Source organism: Accipiter gentilis, chromosome Z, assembly GCF_929443795.1.
Source record: "Accipiter gentilis chromosome Z, bAccGen1.1, whole genome shotgun sequence".
Lineage (NCBI taxonomy): Eukaryota > Metazoa > Chordata > Aves > Accipitriformes > Accipitridae > Astur > Astur gentilis.
Window position 1 is genome coordinate 35,246,064 of NC_064919.1, and position 13,791 is coordinate 35,259,854.

At 49.7% G+C, this 13,791-nt stretch overlaps 1 protein-coding gene across 1 annotated transcript in view; it reads right to left on the reverse strand.

Moving 5' to 3' along the window:
- The window catches only part of PSD3 (pleckstrin and Sec7 domain containing 3), a 120,588-nt gene extending 110,150 nt beyond the window's left edge, over positions 1–10,438 (reverse strand). The window contains exon 1 of the mRNA XM_049795262.1: positions 10,354–10,438. Coding sequence (XP_049651219.1) covers positions 10,354–10,374 — 21 coding nt within the window. The 5' untranslated portion in view covers positions 10,375–10,438. The remainder of the gene's footprint in view (positions 1–10,353) is intronic.
- Between the last annotated feature and the right edge of the window lie 3,353 nt (positions 10,439–13,791).

A 13,791-nucleotide genomic window follows, 5' to 3' on the forward strand; every position in this document is an offset into this window, starting at 1 on the left:
AGAAGTGCTCAGCATCGCTGATAAGAATTACAGATGCTGGCTTGTGCATGGGAACAGTTGAACCTAACATCTACTTAGGCTGTCAGAGCACTATAAAGATGTGTAAAGGTAAAGCAGTTCAGAGCCTCCAGATCCAGGCTTAAGGATAAGTTTATGGTATTTCATCCAAACAAGAGATATTAAAAAGAAAAAGAAAGAGGGGGAGAGAATGAGGATGCTATGAGGTCAGAGCTGGCTTTTAAGACTATTGCTTTACTGTTGTCCTTCCTTAGAGACAGAAAAAAAACAGAAAAAAAATCCCAGAAAACAGAAAATTGAGAGAGAACATGTGCTCTCTTTTTCTTCTTTCAATCTGCCACTCACCCAAAACTTGCAGAAGTCATCATGCCCTGAACCCAGGAGCTCAGAGTAAGGCTGGAGAAATGTTCATGGTGCTTTCCAAGCTGCATTAGCAAGGATTAAATACAAGCAAGATTGGAAGGGATATAAAACTCCTGCTTAAGCCTTCTCCCTCAGCTCAAGGGCAAAGAAATCTGCATCCAGGTCAGCTCATTTCATAATTGCTTCCCTCAGAGGGCTTTAGCTACCACCTTTGATGCATCTGGTGTTTGTCACTGCCGGAGACAGTGACACTTGCTCAGAGCATCAATCCCCTTAAATCAGGCCAGCTGTACATACATTTCTCATGAGCCACACACACACTGTTCTTTAGTCCAATTATACTCTGGGCAGAGTGGCAGTGAGTTCCTGCCCACTCATTCACCACTCTTGCAGTGCTTTCTGCCTGTTTGAACATGTTTGATCAGGCCTACTTCTCTGGGTCACGGTTGTTGGTCAGGAGCTGAGGAGGCTGCATTTGCCTCTTGGGTGAATTTTGTATAACATTCATCAGACTGCATTAGCTTAGACATGGCAGTCCTCACCCCTCAGAGCTCCTGCCAACACACTGGACCAGTTTCTGTTGAGCTCGCACAAGGCATTGGCATGGGTCAACAGAGGTCCCACCTCACTGGACTTTTGTCCCTTGCTGAGGGAGCAGACATTGTTTAGGATGTGCCCATGGCTCTCCTGGTAGCTTCAAGTTAGCACAGGAAGCAAAGCTGCTGAATCCCTGTCTCAGCACTGAACTGAACAGCAGTAGGATGCTAAGACCTCAGGGATGCTGCTGCTCCAGCATCCCAGCATGAAGCACACATACTGCCTCTGCTCCACTCTGCTCTCTGAATGTGCAAACTGGAGCAGAGAGTCAGTAGCTGCAAGGAGAAACCATTGCCACACTTCAGCCCTGAGAGGCGGCTTTAGGCAGGCCTCTGATGAGAGTTGGCTGCAGCCTTTCCTGAAGCAGAGTGTCTCGCTCTGGATGAATTTGATTTCAACTCCAGTCATAAGGTCCTCTCAAACTGCCCTCCCAAAATCCCAGTGATTTTTAGATAGGCATGGTAAGTCATCCAAGCCTGAAGAAAATGCTTCTCCTTTGTCCATGGAAGGAAAGCACCTAAGCTCTTTTGAATTTAACTGAGGTTCTGGTTGGAGCCTATTTTGGGACATACTGTTTCCTTCATTGAGAAATATCAAAGTCTTGTTCTCTCACCACCATTTGCAGCTGAGAGAACAGGAGAGCTGGGCTGCATCCCTGTGGGTCTCAGTGGAAGGAGATGACACTGTCCACAGCTGCTGAGACAAGGAATGGGTCAGTCTGAGCACAAACAGCCAGCGTGAACCCATGCCTCCTGAAGCACTCACACTTCAGGTCCCGTGTTTTCTTTGAAAACGTCTAATACGGATGAAGCATTCGAAAGAGCAGATAATTAACTGGCGAATGTCAGTCTGTAGTTTCTCAGACCCCCTGAGAGGACAGATGCTGTTAGACAGACTGACTCCTCGCACGAGACCTGGGAAAATGGTGCTTGGGAAAAAGCAGAATGGGATGGGTGCCCAAGCTTGAGCCTTCAGGGAGCAAGAGTCAGCCAAAATACTGGACAGCAGGAGACCAGTCATGCTAAAGGAAAACATCAGCAGGAAGGGGTTTAAGGACCTTTCACGAAGGGCTATGAGCCGGGACAGAGAGGTCAAAGCATCCTCAGGGGGACCCCTGGAAGCTGTCTTAATAGAACCCAGCCACTCTACCCACAGAAAGAAATGTTACTCCAATTCTCCTAGGCTTACTGGAAAACCTGGAGGAACTGGCTAGTTGGGGTGGGGGTCTCTCCACAGCTAAGCCATACCATGAGGCAGCCTCAGGGGAGCGCCAGTTTTGCACACTCTTGCACGTGCACAGCTCCTTTTCCCAGGGCTGACTGCCTTCCCCCTTGGCCGCCCAGCGGATGGGTGCCAGCTCCCTGACAGCGGGTGACAGCCTCTGCACTGGTGGCACAGTGTTTTCTGGTGGTTTCAAGGAGGCTACTGGGGAGATGCCGCAGCGGCCGCAACGGAGCCATCAGCACTACCACAAGGAAGCAGGAAAAAGCCTCTGCAGGATGCCTGTAAAGGACAGGCATCCAGCTATGGAGGACTTCACAGCCACACCTGGACCACTTCTAATCCCAGGCTGTGCTTGTTCTGTTCTCATTGCTTCACCAACATCTCTAGCAGCAAAAAAGCCAAATGCCTCGCAGCAGCCTATCATATACCCTGATACAGTCAGTTGATGCTGACTGTTTGAGGAGTGTATGCTGACTATCAGGAGGAGTTTAAACATCTATCTTCATCTTGTCTTCTGCACCCCAGGAGTTTCCCCAAAGACTGACAGAAATACAGTAACTAGTAATGGAGCTAGCTTAAATAAAAAAAAAATAATAAAAAGAAAGGCAGGAATGGTGGATATAAGTTTTCCACAGAGTTACAACCTTCTCCAGGAAGTTCCCAGAAGAGCAAAAGGACCATGTGAATCAAGCGGCAACGCCATGGTCAAGTTTTTACAGAATCACAAATTCAGACCTCTTGCCTCTGCTATCACAGACGGACAGCCCCCGCAACAGCCTGGCACAACTAGTGGTCAGCCCTTATTTTCAAGCACTGTTATCAGTCCTGTGTGGGCGTGAGCTTAGCAAGCCTCACTGCTTTTAACAGGTTGTACTAATTGTTCTGAAAAGACTATTTCTGTTGAGCCTTTCTTAAGTCACCTTCCTAAGTAACAGGATGAAATGCAGAAAGCTGGAGCTAAACTTGCTAGCTGGTGAAAGCTAGTGCGCTGACAGCACAAGAGAGAGCAGAGAGAGTGCTGGTGCTCATAAAAAGCCTGCTAGCAAGGCTTGTAGTTTTTACCTCCACGTGACCTCATACACCACGTTTGTCTTTTCCCCACACACACACCCCCACACGCTAATATAGGTGTTTGCAATTCTTAAATTAAAGCATTAGTAAAATATATTAAGCCTCAAAAGAACAGGAGTTTTGCCTGGTTGAATCTCAGCTGGAGCTGCCAGAAGTTAACACTAGTAAAGGTTTTGGAAGAGAACAAATCTCAGCTCCGGTTTTAAACTAATTCCTAACTATCAGGAGTTGCAGGGAGACGTGTAGAGGGCCAGAAGGTGGGGGAGGAAAGAAAGCACTTGCGTGAGGGCATTGCCTATAGCCGTTGTCCAGCAGAGAAGTTTGCATTATAGAAAGGGGTAACCAAGTCAGCTAGGACTTCTCAGCTGAAGGAAAGAGGCAGTGGAGAGACACGTGGCAGAGATGCTTGCAGTCATAAGGAGTCTGAAAAAGGCGAAAAGCAATCCGTGATTCACCACCTCTTTTAACACAGCAGCCAGAGGACATCAAAAGAAGGTATTGAGAGACAGCATCACACCAAACAGGAGATGGTTCCTCACACAGTTTGTAGTCAAAGTCACACACCTCCCTGCAAAGCAATGTCATGGAAACCAAAATCCTACAGGAGCTGAAAAGGAGGGTGAACAAGCTCCAGGGATACAAATCCACAACACACATAGAAATCGCATCCTTCTCATGAAGCTCCAAGCTGAACTCTTCCCAGGCATCTGCTGACATCCACAACCACCTATGCGCTCCTGGGCTGAAGTGACCTTGGGTCCAAACCACCGCAGCCAGCCACTCTTACCTGCTCACCGGGCTTTGGCATGGCCCTGGACCGGCCAGACTGCAGGCTCGGTACCGTCCAGCTAGCTCCAATCCTCAGTCCTCACCGCAGTGCACCCCACACCTTCACACCAGGGATTCGCCAAAAGGCACCGGGGCACTGCAGGTTTCCTGTGCAGCTCCCAGCACCGCTCCCAGCGCCGTGGGATGCGTTCACTGGGAGCAGCCTCCCGGGAAGCAGTCAGGCTGGAGAGAGCACAACTGAAAGGGCACAGATACCATCAGAGCTGCTCTCCCCTCTCAAAGGCGGACTTCACAAAAGTTCAGTGTCTGATGAGAGGCTCAATTCAGAAATGAAGCATAAGAGTTGCTGCTGAGAAAAAAGGCATGGGAACGGTGACAAAAAAGGGATGCCTTAGCAGCAGTATCAAGTACTTGCAGGTAAAATTTGTTTTCAGTCTGGTCATCTTGTTTTATACCTGCACTTGAATTTTTCTCCCCTTAAAGAAATGTTTGCTTCGTTGTTCGGTTGAAGTTGTTAGGAAGCAGTCAGCTGTTATACTGAATTAAGTGCTTTTTATTATGCAAAGGCTGACGCTGTCTGAGCTGTAACTGCGTGAATGTGAACAGCATATTAATTCAAAGTCTGTATGATTACACTTCACCATTAAAGGTCACTCAGCATTTTGTATTTGCCAAGTCAGTGATTTCTGATGTGTGCTGTATGGACCTCTGGATGTCTATGCATTATTTCTACGGTATGTGCAAGAATCAAAGCAAGCCCGTCGAGAGGTAGGCTTCAGCTCACTGTATGAACCACCATGTTCTTAGATATAAAACATTAAGAATAGCAAAAAAGACCCAAAACTTTTAATAAAGCCACAGTGCAAGTATTTTTCCTGAGTTGTGGCAAACAGCATTGGGATGGGGGCCTGATTTAAGAAAAATTGCACAAAGACAGCATCTTTTATTCAGAGAATTCAGTGGTGCACGTGCTAGACATTTCGCATTTACTTTTTTCTTCAGTCTGCTCCTAGTATATTTAGCAAACTGACAGACTGCTTCTTTTCAGCAGGTAGTACACTTCCATCATCTTGAGGTATCTCAGACAGTGGAACAATGTTTAGGCAGGCTACAGGTCCATCCCACATGGATTTCAACTCCATGGAAGCTAAAATTTGGATATTCCTAAGTGCCTCATGAGCCTAGCAAAAATTACCACTGTATCTTTAAGCAACTAAATTCTTTCCAAAACCCAAGCCAACACTTGCTGAGCCTTGAGAACTTGCAAGGCACATCCTTTGCCATGTGCTGTATATTCTCTACGTCCAGCTAAATAAGGGCTGTTTTTATGGATGGAAATAAAGAAGGACGGGATATCAGGAGAGCTTATCTTCCTTTTTCAAAGCAATATTACAAACATGGTTTAAGATAGTATCCCAAAGTGATTAAAATACTCTTTGCACCCCAATTTCAGTGAACAGTAAAACAAACAAGAAAAAAATCCCACATCCAACCCCCAAACCACTCTACACAAGAGCAACTGGAAGAATTTACATTTGCAAAGGTGTAAAAACCTGCATTTCCTCTGTGGCAAGGGCAAACTGTAGAGCTACAACACAGCAACATCGCATGCAAAAAGGGGTATATATCTCCCTCTAACTTAGACATAGCTTATTGACCCTGCATGATTATTTCCTATCACATATTTAAATTAGTTTTACAGACTTCACCTAAATTGTTCTCTCTGAGTCTTAACTAGGTTTAACAGAAATTTTTCGGATCAGAAGTTTGATGGAAGTTTGATCTGAGCCATCTTCTCCCCGGCACAATTGAGGCAGAACCAAGAAGTCAAACCAACAAATTTCACTTAAGCCTCCTCTGTGCAAGTGCTGGGGGACTGAAAAGATGTTGTTGCAAGAGCAGCCTGTTCACTTGCTAAGAAAGTGCGAGTTTAGAAGTGCCAGCTCCAGCATGCTCAGGCACCTGTGGCCCCATGAATGGCCAGGAGCCAGCAAGGCAGCTTCAGCCGTGGCACGAAGGCAGAAGACACCAAAGGTGACACATCCCCCCAAAAGCAGCACAATGTAGGCCAGCTGGCACTAGTGTCCCACTGGTGAAAAAGTTAATACTTCTTTCTTCCTCATTAGGCCACAGCGAGTCCACAGACAAGAAAGCTGATGAAAACCAGAAATTGCTGGTACTATTTTCTTTTGAGAAAACGGCTTTCCCAGTAAAGGTTCTTCCATTAACGCTGAAATGCAGCCATGTGCCAGGCTTAAGTGCATCCTGCCATCATACTTGGCATTTGTTCAGCCTGGGAGATGTGGTTATTACCCCAATGACACTTCCTGTTTGAAAACTGTTGTAAAAAATTAATGACTACACTCTGGAGATAAGCCACCTCTTCTACTGTGCCACACGCCAAGAAGAGAAAGCAAGCCCCATTCATCGCTTCTGCAAAAAGGGAGGCTTGCACCATGTAATCTGTGCCATTTGGGTCATCTTCTTACTGCTCCCAAACTACTGTATCACAGACTCAAGATGATGCCCTCTTATTCAGTCCCTTCACCAGGAGTCAGAAAAATTGCCGTGGCTGTGACATGAAGCCCTCAGCAAGCGTGACAGTGACCAGTGAGCTTCTGCCTTGGCAGCCCATCCTCACAAGCCAGCTCCAGCCTGGTGTCCTCGGGCTTACCCCAGCAGTCACGGCACTGAAGGTCTTTTCGTACAGTTAGCAAAGCAAGGCATGGCAAACGCCACGCGCTTCCTGCAGCCAGAGCTGGTGGCCAAGGCGCTTGGCGAAGGTGGAAGTGCAGAGGTCCCACTCTGATGGACAGTTTGATCCCTGACAGACAGCTTGATACAGTGCCCCGGCAGGTTTGTTTGCTTCCAGCATCCAGGAAGTACAGTCAATTCAGGAGCAATTCAAGCTTCAAGGGCTAGATAATACCTGAACTGCTCTGACTCTGATTCAACCGGTAGCAACCTAGCCCGCACCCACAGGTGCGGGTGCCCTCACCCCACCCTGCTTTTAAGCCCCATCCACAACCCGCCTTGCTCATCTCTGTAATGCAGAGAATAAGGATGCATTACCACCCCAGGAGCCTGTGGTCTCTAACAGGCGCTACCACAACAGCAAAAGGCATCTCAGAGCAAGGAGTGGCTGGGCTCAGAAAAAGCACTTGGAAACATACTGCAGAAGCGTACTTCAAACAGTGCCATTCCTGAGAGGAACAGCACACTTAGAGCAGCACTGAAGTGTCGGGCAGACACTTAGAGCTGGTCTCAAGTAGCTTTTTCATCCCATGGAAGCATCCAATTTCTACCCCCCCCCCCCCCCAACTTCATCTCTGTGAAAACAGGAAAAAACGAGTGGAAACAGCCTCTGTTCCAATGGGTGCCAGAGGAGACAAATCCCTTCAGAAGGAGATTCAGATGCTTAAGACACAAATTGCTCAAGAGCTAAATTTGTCCATTGATGGCCCCACTCCCACTTCTCCACATGGTGACGATCCAGAGGAGCTCTCTATCACACATACCTCCTCTCAGCCAAACTTCAAAAGGCAAGGACCCACACACAGTCTTACAACCCACCAGGATGTGACAAACGCCCCAGGCCATGGAGTGGGTCTGGGTGGGAGAGCTAGACTGTGAAATTCCTGCTCTGCCAGAAGCCAGCTTTCCATCAAGAGCCAGCTGCGAGGAAACATCCCTTCAAGGAGAATGGGTGGCATGCGTCGCTGAGCCCAAGGACATCGCTCCCACCTCTTCTGGCCGAGCCCACGAACCTTGCACCAACCAACGCTACCAGCTGCTGCACCCCAGGGATCCCCAGTGCCTGCGTCGCAGAGCTGACGTGGAACGGGGTACTCTGGCTGGTGGCTGACTGCCCCGACCTTTCAGTCTTGGCAGCAGTTCACAGGTTTGCCCAGCCTCAGCTGGAGCACAGCAGCTTGGCAGATGGCTCTCCAGTACCCTGGGGGCCCACCTAATCTTACTCTCCAGATGCTACCCCTTCCCTTGGGCTCTCTTCCCTAAGCCACTACATTGTGCTACCTCTAATTATCTTTAGGCAAGCACCCAGCAGTACCCCAGGTTCTTGCTCTCTCTCAGGACCATTGCAACTACACAGAGGAACTCCAAAAAGAAACACATGCAACACCTCAGAAAAAATCACCAGGTCTGCCAGCCCACCACTCCATGGAGCAGGGATCATTTCAAGCAAGCAATTCTGCTGCATGCGCAAGGACAGTTCATCAGCCATGGCCAAAGCGTCCTCCCTCTGCACTGACAGCCATGTGCGGGGTGTCACTTCTGCGGCCTCGACCGCCAGCCCCGACGCTGAAGCTCCCAGCACTTGGCTTAGAGCACACCCATGGAGAGAACCACTCAACTGCAGAGGATGCTCTGTGGCACTGGTCCACAGCACTCCCGCAGACAGACTGCCTCTTCATCCCACAGGAATCAAACCCCAAACCATCTCTTTAAATCAAAGCTGCAAAACCAAATGCCAAACTTTCCTGCTAAGATGGGCAAGAATAGAAAGGACTGTCGGGTGTGTGTGTAGGGGGGAAATACTCTGAATGACTTCCAGGTCTTTCAGCTATGCAGCTTGACAACAGCGAAGACATTCACTGAACTGCTGAAAAGAAACACCACTAGTGTGTTCATTAGGATCTTCACTGCTCTTTTCCTTCTCCATTTGATGGCACAGAAATAGCAATAGTAAATCAGATAATCTGCTCAAGCACCAGTAGCACAAGAGGACCCCTTTAACACAGGTAAGCTGTGCAAGAATTTTCTTTATGTATCAAGAGGACCTAATTTTTTTGTTGCATCGACTTTCGAAGAGAGCAGCGCTTAAGTTTCTTGGAATCATTTTTAACACCACCACTACCACGAAGGATTTTCTTATAGTTTTTTCTGCAGTGAACCAAGGCTGTAATTGAAGGAGAGCATTTGCTCAGGGACTCCCACATGGTTTAACTTCACCTCTTCTCCCACCAAAGGCATACCCCAAACCCAACATCTCTGTAGCCAAACTCTCAGTCTGTGTAAATCAACAGAGCGAGGTCAGATTCATGGCTAGCATTAAACTGGTAACATCTGCTGAAAACACATCAGCTAAGGATATGACTGAGGAAAAAGCATTTGGAGTAGAAAGAGGTTTCTTTCTACTAGCTAAACCAGAAAGGCTTGATGATTCTCAGCAGCCTATTACAATTGCTTCAAACACTGGGTGTGCAACCACCAGTTTCATTAGAAATATTGCATTTGACTTTCCCTCTGTTTTAATGGCCCCATGCACAGACAGAATTAAAGCCTGACTGAAGCTGCAAAAGCAGTAGTAATTGCAGTTGCGTATTACACACCCAAATTGCTTCAATAATGCAAAGATCTGCTCTGCCTGACAATGTACTAACTGGCACCCTGTGGGAGCCAGGTAAATTGTTGTTTATGGCATGGAAATACTGTGTCTATATGGGAAGTTAGCATCTTCAGTGAGTTTGCATGAAGTCCAAGCTCATTACAACTATGTTTATGTTCCCATTGAGAAGCGTAGCTCCAGACCTCGGTAGCAAGGATGAAGATAACACCACAATTGCACAGGAGTGTCCCTGCGTGCATTTAATGTTCTAAAACTTTACATCTTTGGTGAATTCATCTCAACCCCACTCCGCCCCAGAAAGCACAATGCTACTACTCAGCCAAAGATGCTGGCTTTCTCACAACACCTCATTCAATTTGAGAATGTGATATGATTAAGAGAGCTTGTCACTGCAGCAAGAGTGCTGATTGGTTACAGAGACAAGTTATCTTAAGACAGAAGCAAAACCAACTGTGCAGGATGGAGGTTGGGCGTCCCAACCCTGGGGTGGAGGTCCCAGTGTGGCCTCCCTGGTGCGGTTGGTGACTCTGGGGATCTAGCAGTCATAAGTGCAGAAGTGGGCTCCGAGCTTTTTGCCTTAGGGTAGTGTGAAAAAAAGGAGGAGGAAAAAAAGGAGGAGAAAAAAAGAAAAGGAAAAGCAAATCAAAAAGGAAAAAGGAAAAAAGAAAAAGGAAGAAATAAAAGAAGAAAGGGGAAAAGCAAAAAGGAAAAGGGAAAAGCAAAAAGAAGGAAATGAAAATAAGGAACAAGGGAAAAAAAGGGAAAGGAAAAGGAAAGGAAACGGAAAGGGAAAAAAACAAAAAGAAAAATAGATTAAAAAAAAGAAAAAAAAAGAAAAAAAGAGGAAAAAGTAAACGAAAGGAAAAAAGTGCCCCGGCTGAGCGCACCCCCCCGCACCCGCACGGGCACACGCCGCCCCTTACCGCACCACCGGCTCCTTCCATCTCCCATCGCCGGCCGCGGCGGATCGCAGCCGCCCTCCCGCGAGGCCGTGCCGAGCCGGGCCGGGCCGGGCCGGGCCGTGCCGGGCCGAGGCGCCCCGCCGGCCCGCAGCGCCGGCGGCGGAGCCGGGCAGCGCGGCGGCGGGCGGCCCCAGCACGGTGGGCGCGGCGGGCGCGGCGGCGGGCGCGGGCGCGGGAGCGGGCCGGGCGGCGGGGCCGGGCCCGGCGGGGCGGGGCTCGGTCCGGGGGGGCGGGGGGGGCCGCCCCGCCCCGCAGGGTTGGCGGCGCGGTGGAGGGGTGGGAAAGGGAGTACACCACGTGCTCCTCAAAAAGATTGAAAAAAAGGAGAGGTATTATTTCACGATTAGCAACGCAACAGAGTGAAAAACACGACCCGGACCGCGCGCCGACAGCAACGGCGGTGGGGAGGGACACGTCCAAAGCCCGCGGGGGCCAGGACATGCCGTGCTTTGCTCGCTCCTAAATCCCTTCAGCGCGGCTCCCAGCTGCCGGAAGAAAAAACACCCCAAAAAACCAACCAAACAAAAAAACCCCAAACCCAAAACCCAACCCAAAAGCCTTTTCCAGCCCTGGGGCTTTCATTCGCAGCCCGACTTCAAGAAGCAAGAAAGCACAGACGCCTTTGGACTATCCCCATCTGAACATCCAAAACTGATTTTCCTTTTTTTTTCTTTCCCGCAGTTCACTGGAAGTTCCCTTGCATTATCTCAGGTTTCTGAGCACGCAGTCACGTTGTTAGGATTTCTCTAACCAGGAACTCTGCAAGTTGTCCTTTTTAATAAAAGCAGGGTTTCCCCATCAGAAGCTGCGCTTTAGAAAATAGCCCCAAATCTCATGGGCCCAGTTACAGGAGTTAGCTACACGAGCAGCTGACAGACTGGAGAAAGAAGGAGGTTAGTTTCTGTAGTTTCAGCATACTTGCATTTTGTTCAGTAGCAGCTGAAAGCTTTATTTTTTTTAACGCACCAAAATTGAGGATAGGTTTTCTGGAGTAGCCTGGAGCAGGGGCCAGGACTCACTAAACACTTGATGTGTGCCTCTTCCCCTGCACTGGAAAACAAAGCTGCATGTTAGGTGGAAGGCAAGGTTTTTCCAGATGCTTTGCTGTTATGAAAGGCTTTGGATGGTGCTGGTGGTAAAAGTGCATCACCATGAAGTCACTGACATAAGTGTACCACACCCGGCCACAGCAGCATCTCTGCAGCCGAGGAGAAAGCGTAGCACTGCCCTGCTCCCCATCGGCCCCTAGGCTCACCGCCAGAGCCACAGGCCCTGCCAGCACACGGCGACCTCACCTTTTCAGTTCTCCAGCATTAAAAAAAAAAAAATAAAATAAAATAAAAATCGATTTCTGGCAGGATAAAGGTAAGTCCTGGTATAAAGCATGGTGCACCCTAGCCTGGAGCCTTCCCTGTTTGGCAGTAAGACAGGGGTGGCAGCACCATCCCTGGGCTCTTCCTGCTCCTCTGCAGGCTCCATCCAGCAGCATCTCCCCGTGCTCCTCCTGACAGGGCTGTGGCACGCAGAGCTTCTGCTGCTCCTCCTAACCCAAACCCCCTCTTTCTCACCACCTCCAGCTCCATAGTTACCTGAGCAGTGCGGCTCCTGCTTTCCACCCATGCCACCCTGCAGGAGACTGCACTGCCTCCATCATCTGGGTGCCTCAACCCTGGTGTACCCTGGATCTGAGAAGGCATCCTGCTCTTTCCCGGCAACTTCCTCTTTCCCCATCCCAAGTCTCCCTCCAGCTCCACAGCACCACAAGCTGTGCTCACCCACATATCTCAGGAGCAGCACAGGATCTGTCTCCTAGCCCTGCTCAGCAGCCCTCCAGTCCAGTCATTTCTGTCCTCTGGGAACACTTGGATGAAAAGCTGGGTTTCCATTCCCCAAAATGGCTGGCACGGGTTCCAAAAAAGTCCCTGCGCAGGCCCACAGGCATCACCTCGTCTGCCTCTGCCCTGTGTGCCAGCGCTGACCCTGGCACTCACAGGAGCAGCATGTCCACGTGATGCAGCCCTATGCCCATCCATCCGTGGCCAACATGCACCACGGAGCGCAGTGCCACATCGGGGCAGGGTGATGCGCTGGAGGGCTTCGCCCCTCTTCCCCAGCCCGGGCCGCAATGCCAAGCATGTCTGGGCCCCAGCAGGGTTTTGTCCCATCTGCTTCAGGCGCCTCTGAGGCCCTGGGAGCCGGTGCGGGGGCACAGGCTGCAGATTCCCCATCTGTGCCACATCTGAGCTGGCTAATGCAGTGGAAAAAGAAACCACCCAGCAGCGTCTGGGTCTCTGAGGAGGTGATGTGCTCTGCCTCCCTCCTCCCCAGCAGGGCTGAGGTAATGCCGCTGTGGGCCAGGACGCAGCTGGTAGCAAAAGCTGGGTTTGAGGGGAGGGCTGGTGCTGCGCCTTGCAATGCAGCTGCCCATCACCCGGTCCTGGGCACCCAGGTGGCAGCTGCAGCCGCTGCGCTCCAATTTGGGGGGGGGGGGGGGGTGTCCCCTATGTGCATTGAGTTGAGAAGAATTTGACCTTTTCTCTCTGATCCAGGTATCTGGCCTGAGTCACCCAGACATTTAGGCTGCCAGGAATATGCTCTGTGCTGCAGGACTGCGAGAGGAGAGCACTTTCTAGCCTAGGATGATCCTGCAAGCCTCTGCCACACTGGCATCTAGCTGTTGTTTGCTTCACTCCAAAGGCGAGTGGTGGGGGTTGGCACTGCCCATCCTGAGATTTGCACAAGGGATGGTGGTATTTCTCACACCATCGCACAAGGGTTGCGTTAAATCCCAAAACATTTCTATGAACAGGCGATCAGCAAAGAAATGGGGTGGGTTTAGTGCATTTCTGAAGGAAATCTATATTTTTTGTCCAAAGGCTTGATTTAAGTTTCCAGTTAGTTATATCAAAAAAATGTTTGCAGCCAAAGCTGACAGAAAAACTGGTGGCTTGCTAAGTAGTTATGAGGGCTTGTCACAGCTACAGACCACTCTGAATTGCCTAAGAATTTAAGTTCAAGCATACAGCATGTATTTTGACACAGCCCAACCTAGACTAAAAAAAAAAAGACAGAGGCAGGAACCCAGCAGTCAGCCTCTGTGAAGACGGCAGTCAGTCAACTCTGCAGGATGCCCAGCCTGGGTCAGTGGCTAAGCTGCTTCAAATCCTCCAGCCAAGGGCAGTGATGGGGAGCAGGAAGCCAACACCAGGCAGGCTGTGGCCTGGGTGCTGGCCTCAGCTTCAGCTCGGTGAACGGGACACAGGAAACCGGAGGCAACATCAGAAACTGCTGGCCGCAGCAGATGGGGTGAAAGCACCACAAGAAATGGCTGGATCTCACAGCTTGGTTAAGGGTGAGTTGTGTGAGAAGTGGCCAAACTGCACAGGCAGTTCCTGGGGT